Source organism: Neoarius graeffei, chromosome 15, assembly GCF_027579695.1.
Source record: "Neoarius graeffei isolate fNeoGra1 chromosome 15, fNeoGra1.pri, whole genome shotgun sequence".
NCBI classification, from domain to species: Eukaryota; Metazoa; Chordata; class Actinopteri; order Siluriformes; family Ariidae; genus Neoarius; species Neoarius graeffei.
Genome location: NC_083583.1, coordinates 58,958,670 through 58,965,774, shown reverse-complemented (window position 1 = coordinate 58,965,774; position 7,105 = coordinate 58,958,670). Strand labels below are relative to the sequence as shown.

Genomic DNA, 7,105 nt, shown 5'->3' with positions numbered 1-7,105 from the left:
ATGCTTCAGGACTTTCTTGGCGGAGGGTGAGGTGTGAGCCGGGATTTGCAGGAAGTGAGTGAGATGAAGGTGATGATCTAGCGTCAAGCGACTACAATGAGAGAAATACGTACTCAGGAGAATGGCAGAGGATCAATCGAGGAAGTAAGAAAAGGAAAGAACTAGAACCCTGGGAAGAGAGGAAGGGAAAAGAAATTAAATAAAAGTTATCCTTAGATTCAAATCCCCGTGTACTCTAAATCCTTTAAAAGTTGGCGACAACTTTAAAGTTGCTGTGAGGCGACAGCGCTAACCACTACACCACCATGCCGCCCGGGCCTGTGCATACTGTGGAGAAATAGAAAAGGTTGAGCATGTTCTTATACACTGTACACAGTAATCCAGTGAAAGAGAGAAGATGGGGAGGGCATTGAGAAAGTCAGCCATTCACACAATCAGCAGTAACAGCTCTAACACAGTATTTAAAGGACACTCAACTAGCAAACAGAATTCAGTTTAGGTGTTTTTTTTTGTTATAATCAGTCTGCAATTTAATATCCCTTGAGATCACACCTCAGCCCGGTAGATGGCGGTAATACACGTCGATTGTTAACCGCCAGATTGTTAATCGACAGAAGAAGACGACTTCCCTGGTTGGAGTTAGAAGGAAGGGCGTCATTTTCAAAGTGTTTTTTTTTTTTTCTAACTGCCTGTTGTTGTCTTGACGCTCGGGGAAACATTGTGCTGGATGAAAAGGTAATATATATATATATGCGCTTTGTTTCTTTTATGAAGTTTTAAATACATATAACACAAGCGAGTTAGGGTGTTTATTTTCACTCTCGCCAGCTCCAGAATGAGGTAAAATCTAGCTAGTTAAGTTAGCAACGTCGGGTTCGGTGGTGGTGTTAGGTTCACAAGCTTGCTTTATAATATAATAGAGCGGCGGCTACAATTATCGACACCATAACAATCTTTTGGCCTTTGCAAAAGTAGAAAAGACTGAAATTGTGCATGAATAATTACTCAAACTTCCACTGGGGGGGAAATTAGTTGATTCCCGATTACTGAGGGTATCAGATCACGTGACACCGTTCCATAATAATTGACGATATTTATTTTGAAAAAACTGGTATGTGGTATTAAGTTAGCAAAATGTAGTTTTTATTTAAAATTACACTCCCGTTCAAAAGTTTGGGGTCATTTTGAAATGTCCTTATTTTTGAAAGAAAAGCACTGTTCTTTTCAATGAAGATCACTTTAGAAATCCACTCTATACATTGCTAATGTGGTAAATGACTATTCTAGCTGCAAATGTCTGGTTTTTGGTGCAATATCTCCATAGGTGTATAGAGGCCCATTTCCAGCAACTCTCACTCCAGTGTTCTAATGGTACAATGTGTTTGCTCATTGCCTCAGAAGGCTAATGGATGATTAGAAAACCCTTGTACAATCATGTTAGCACAGCTGAAAACAGTTGAGCTCTTTAGAGAAGCTATAAAACTGACCTTCCTTTGAGCAGATTGAGTTTCTGGAGCATCACATTTGTGGGGTCGATTAAATGCTCAAAATGGCCAGAAAAATGTCTTGACTATATTTTCTATTCATTTTACAACTTATGGTGGTAAATAAAAGTGTGACTTTTCATGGAAAACACAAAATTGTCTGGGTGACCCCAAACTTTTGAACGGTAGTGTAGTTTTTCATATATTTTCAAAATACATTTTTACATAAATATATGGATGTCGGTGTTTACGTAAATGAGGAACTACAGTGGTGCTTGAAAGTTTGTGAATGCTTTAGAATTTTCAATATTTCTGCCTAAATATGACCTAAAACATCAGATTTTCACACAAGTTAAACAAATGAGACAAAAATATTATACTTGGTCATTTATTTATTGAGGAAAATGATCCAATGTTACAGATCTGTGAGTGGCAAAAGTATGTGAACCTCTAGGATTAGCAGTTAATTTGAAGGTGAAATTAGAGTCAGGTGTTTTCAATCAATGGGATGACAATCAGGTGTGAGTGGGCACCCTGTTTTATTTAAAGAACAGGGATCTATCAAAGTCTGATCTTCACAACACATGTTTGTGGAAGTGTATCATGGCACGGACAAAGGAGATTTCTGAGGACCTCAGAAAAAGTGTTGTTGATGCTCATCAGGCTGGAAAAGGTTACAAAACCATCTGTAAAGAGTTTGGACTCCACCAATCCACAGTCAGACAGATTGTGTACAAATGGAGGAAATTCAAGACCATTGTTACCCTCCCCAGGAGTGGTCGACCAACAAAGATCACTCCAAGAGTAAGGCATGTAATAGTTTGCGAGGTCACAAAGGACCCCAGGGTAACTTCTAAGCAACTGAAGGCCTCTCTCACATTGGCTAATGTTCATGAGTCCACCATCAGAACACTGAACAACAATGGTGTGCATGGCAGGGTTGCAAGGAGAAAGCCACTGATTTCCAAAAAGAACATTGCTGCTCATCTGCAGTTTGCTGAAGATCACGTGGACAAGCCAGAAGGCTATTGGAAAATCAAATGTTTTGTGGACGGATGAGACCAAAATAGAACTTTTTGGTTTAAATGAGAAGCGTTATGTTTGGAGAAAGGAAAACGCTGCATTCCAGCATAAAGAACCTTATCCCATCTGTGAAACATGATGGTGGTAGTATCATGGTTTGGGCCTGTTTTGCTGCATCTGGGCCAGGATGGCTTGCCATCACTGATGGAACAATTAATTCTGAATTATACCAGTGAATTCTAAAGGAAAATGTCAGGACATCTGTGCATGAACTGAATCTCAAGAGATGGTGGGTCATGCAGCAAGACAACGACCCTAAGCACACAAGTTGTTCTACCAAAGAATGGTTAAAGAAGAATAAAGTTAATGTTTTGGAATGGCCAAGTCAAAGTCCTGACCTTAATCCAATCGAAATGTTGTGTTAGGACCTGAAGCGAGCAGTTCATGTGAGGAAACCCACCAACATCCCAGAGTTGAAGCTGTTCTGTACAGAGGAATGAGCTAAAATTCCTCCAAGCCGGTGTGCAGGACTGATCAACAGTTACCGGAAACGTTTAGTTGAATAAATGACCAAGTATAATATTTTTGTCTCATTTCTTTAACTGGGTTCTCTTTATCTACTTTTAGGACTTGTGTGAAAATCTGATGTTTTAGGTCATATTTATGCAGAAATATAGAAAATTCTAAAGGGTTCACAAACTTTCAAGCGCCACTGTAATTCTGTTTGTAAACAAATGAACTGATGTTTAACCTGTCAAATCTTTTTGTTCCACTTTCTACTCATTTTAAGTATATTCATAGATCATTCATTGTTTATATAAATTTCTAGTTTTGTAGTTTACCAATAAAAGTCTACAAGCAACTGACACATGAAAATCCAGGCCAAAGGTCGCATGTCATTTCTCAAGCCAAAATATAAAATGTCTATTGATATTGTAATATGTGGTAGATATTTACAACAGGCGGCACGGTGGTGTAGTGGTTAGCGCTGTCGCCTCACAGCAAGAAGGTCCGGGTTCGAGCCCCGTGGCCGGCGAGGGCCTTTCTGTGCGGAGTTTGCATGTTCTCCCCGTGTCCGCATGGGTTTCCTCCGGGTGCTCCGGTTTCCCCCACAGTCCAAAGACATGCAGGTTAGGTTAACTGGTGACTCTAAATTGACCGTAGGTGTGAGTGTGAATGGTTGTCTGTGTCTGTGTGTCAGCCCTGTGATGACCTGGCGACTTGTCCAGGGTGTACCCCGCCTCTCACCCGTAGTCAGCTGGGATAGGCTCCAGCTTGCCTGTGACCCTGTAGAACAGGATAAAGTGGCTAGAGATAACAAGATGAGATATTTACAACAAACTGCAAAAAAACCTTCTGAATGGAATAGAAAAGTCTGAATATTTCAAGTGTGTAATTTTTTTTTATATGCTAGGAATTTGATTCTGGTCTAATTCTATTTATTGCAATCGGATTCCAAATACTCTGTAAATATTCCATTCTGTTGTGAATCAGAAAAAAATTATTATAAATCACAGCACTTTTTATTTATTTATTTTTAAAGTACTTCATCTACTTCAGCAATGTTACACAAAGATGGATCCATAACAGTTGTAAATGTCACTTAATTCCACAGGGTGTTGATAATGGAGACCGGTGCAAGTGATCACTATTATCGACACCTCACGTGACTTCTCAAATGCGTGTTTAGATACAAAACAGCGACTGTCAAATGAAAGAGTAAGAAACAAAGGTTTCAACAAGGAGATCATGAAATATTGGTGAATTTGATCAGTAAAAACACGTCCATGATCTTTCTACCATGCTTACTTGCGATGATAACGTCCGGGTTTTTCTCAAATTGCTGATCGTGCTAAAAAAAAAAATTTTGTCTCGGGTAATGAGCTGAGTCATCAGACGACAAGATCAAAGGGTGAGGGCGGGTGTTCTGGTTGATGAATTAACCAATAATAACTGTTGGAATTGAAACTCAGCTTTGTAAAAAAAATTAATTGGTAAATCTGAAAAGGTGTCAATAATTATGGACTCTCGATAATTGTAGCCGCTGCTCTATATTAAAATAAATTTTAATAAAAAAAAAAACCTTCCAAGCCCAGCCTTTATTTATTTTTTTTTTTGGGGGGGTGGGGGAGAAAAATGAACGAGTTATTTATCTCATGAACACTGGTCAAATATTAATCTCAATATTCAAACTATACACAGTATTTTGGCTAGTTTTTGGAGTGGTGTAGAGCTTTTATTTATTCATTTATTAAATTGGCGCTACATTCAACTTTATCAACTTTTGTTACTTGTTTTGCAGTTATTAAATTTATTCAGTTGAAATGAACTCCAGAAATATATAAATCTTTGATACTGGGTGTTTGTGATTTATACCAATAATATTTTAGTTTTAGTCAGATTTATTTATTTTCATCTTTATCACCTGTATACTCAAGCACAGTGAAATTCCTCCTCTGTATTTAACCCATCTGAAGCAGTGAGCAGCTTTTGCTGCAGTGCCCAGTTGGGAGTTGGGTGCTTTGCTCTTCAGCAATCTCATCTCATTATCTCTAGCCGCTTTATCCTTCTACAGGGTCGCAGGCAAGCTGGAGCCTATCCCAGCTGACTACGGGCGAAAGGCGGGGTACACCCTGGACAAGTCGCCAGGTCATCACAGGGCTGACACATAGACACAGACAACCATTCACACTCACATTCACACCTACGCTCAATTTAGAGTCACCAGTTAACCTAACCTGCATGTCTTTGGACTGTGGGGGAAACCGGAGCACCCGGAGGAAACCCACGCGGACACGGGGAGAACATGCAAACTCCGCACAGAAAGGCCCTCACCGGCCACAGGGCTCGAACCCGGACCTTCTTGCTGTGAGGCGACAGCGCTAACCACTACACCACCGTGCCGCCCCGCTCTTCAGCAATGATACAGTTAATTCACTCAACTCCCCTCACGTTTTTCCTGCTGGTCCTGGGAATCGAACTGGTGACCCTTTGGACCCAAGGCTGTTTCTCTAACCTTCAGGCCATGGCTGCCCTGTTTGCATTCCAGTATAAAGATAAACAATAATTTAGCTTACTGTCTACAACACTGTATTGCTCTGACGTTATAAACAAGTTGCACACCTGTAAGAGGAAAGATTGTTTCCTTGATTTTATTTATTTTTTTCATAGGAAATGGAAGACCTTGACTTCTCAGAGGAAGAAATCCAAGAGCAGTTAGCTGTGCTTGGATACACCAACGTCCCGAAACAAAGACTGCGTGAATTCAAACGAGGTGGGATTATTATTTTTTTAAAGGCACTTTTATTTTAACTTGTAAGTCTGTGAATGTTGGTCGTAAAAAGTCATCTTTCCCAACTCGGTCATCACACATGAGGTGATTTCTCAAGTGGATCTGTGGAATGTCTAAGCAGAATGTTTGATCACCTGTAAGAAATTTATGAGAAGTGGTATTAGAGAGGGGCGGTAGATTGACATAGGAGCTGTGTTCTTGTAGAATCTGAAACTCCCATTATGATGATTGTTTTACAGTGGGATTAGTTTTATCTAATCCCACTGTAAAACAATCATCTTTGCAGGTAGAATTAAAGTCAAGTCAACTTTGTCAAATATGCTATACATGCTCGACATACAGGACTGATATTTCATCCGTGCTGTATGTCGAGCATGTATAGCATATTTGACAAAGTTGACTTGACTTTAATTCTACCTGCAAAGATGATTGTTTTACAGAGGGATTAGATAAAACTTGAATAAAATCTTCAGTTGTGAACAGTAAATGTACAGAAGGGACAGTGTACGTGATTGTATCCTAAACACTCAAGAATCACATGCACAGTGCAGTGCCCGACGACTAATTGTATTAATGTGATTATACATCAAAATGTTACTCTAATGAGCAAGATTGTGCGATGTGTATACACGTTAATGCATTATTTATATAATACCGCTTTTCCATGTCCACAGATCTTGACTTGCTGATTCGTCATGAAAAGTCCAAGAGTAGCACTTCAGCTGAGTGGAGCTCTCCAACATCTCACAGTAGTTCATGCAAGAGTCCACCAGCGTTTACTAAAGAGAAAGGTTGGTGGTTGCATCGCTAAAACAACCGAGTGGATTGCCATATAGCTGCAAGATACTTGAACCGTGTTTTTATTTAGTCCAGGTACCCAGTGCTGCTTCCAAGTACAACTACATTTACTCTGGCAATAGTGCAGCAGATCAGCACAGACAGGTATGTGCTTAATAAAGCTCCGTCCGTCCATCCATTATCTATACTGCTTATCCCTCAGGGTCACAGGGGAGCTGAAGCCAATCCCAGCCAACTTTGGGTGAGATGCAGGGTTCACTCTAGGCAGGTCACTAATCTGTTGCGGGGATGAACAGCCATTCACACTCACATTTACACCTGTGGGCAGTTTAGAGTAGACAGTTGACTGAATCCTTATGTCTTTGGACTGTGGGGGAAACCAGAGCACCCAGAGGAAACCCACACAGCTATGGGGAGAACATACAAACTCCACACAAAAAGGCCCTGGTCTGCTGCGAGGTTTGAACCCAGAACCTTCGTGCTGTGAGGCGACAGTGCTAACCAGCTC

At 40.3% G+C, this 7,105-nt stretch overlaps 1 protein-coding gene across 2 annotated transcripts in view; it reads left to right on the top strand.

Moving 5' to 3' along the window:
- Nucleotides 1-56: 56 nt before the first annotated feature.
- The window catches only part of hyls1 (HYLS1 centriolar and ciliogenesis associated), a 16,048-nt gene continuing 8,999 nt past the window's right edge, over nucleotides 57-7,105 (top strand). Inside the window, exons 1-4 of one of the 2 annotated variants that reach the window (XM_060941725.1) lie at nucleotides 57-144; nucleotides 5,679-5,781; nucleotides 6,474-6,590; nucleotides 6,668-6,741. In XM_060941725.1, the coding sequence (XP_060797708.1) occupies nucleotides 97-144; nucleotides 5,679-5,781; nucleotides 6,474-6,590; nucleotides 6,668-6,741 (342 nt within the window). In that variant the 5' untranslated portion in view covers nucleotides 57-96. The other variant, XM_060941726.1, reaches the window with a different exon arrangement.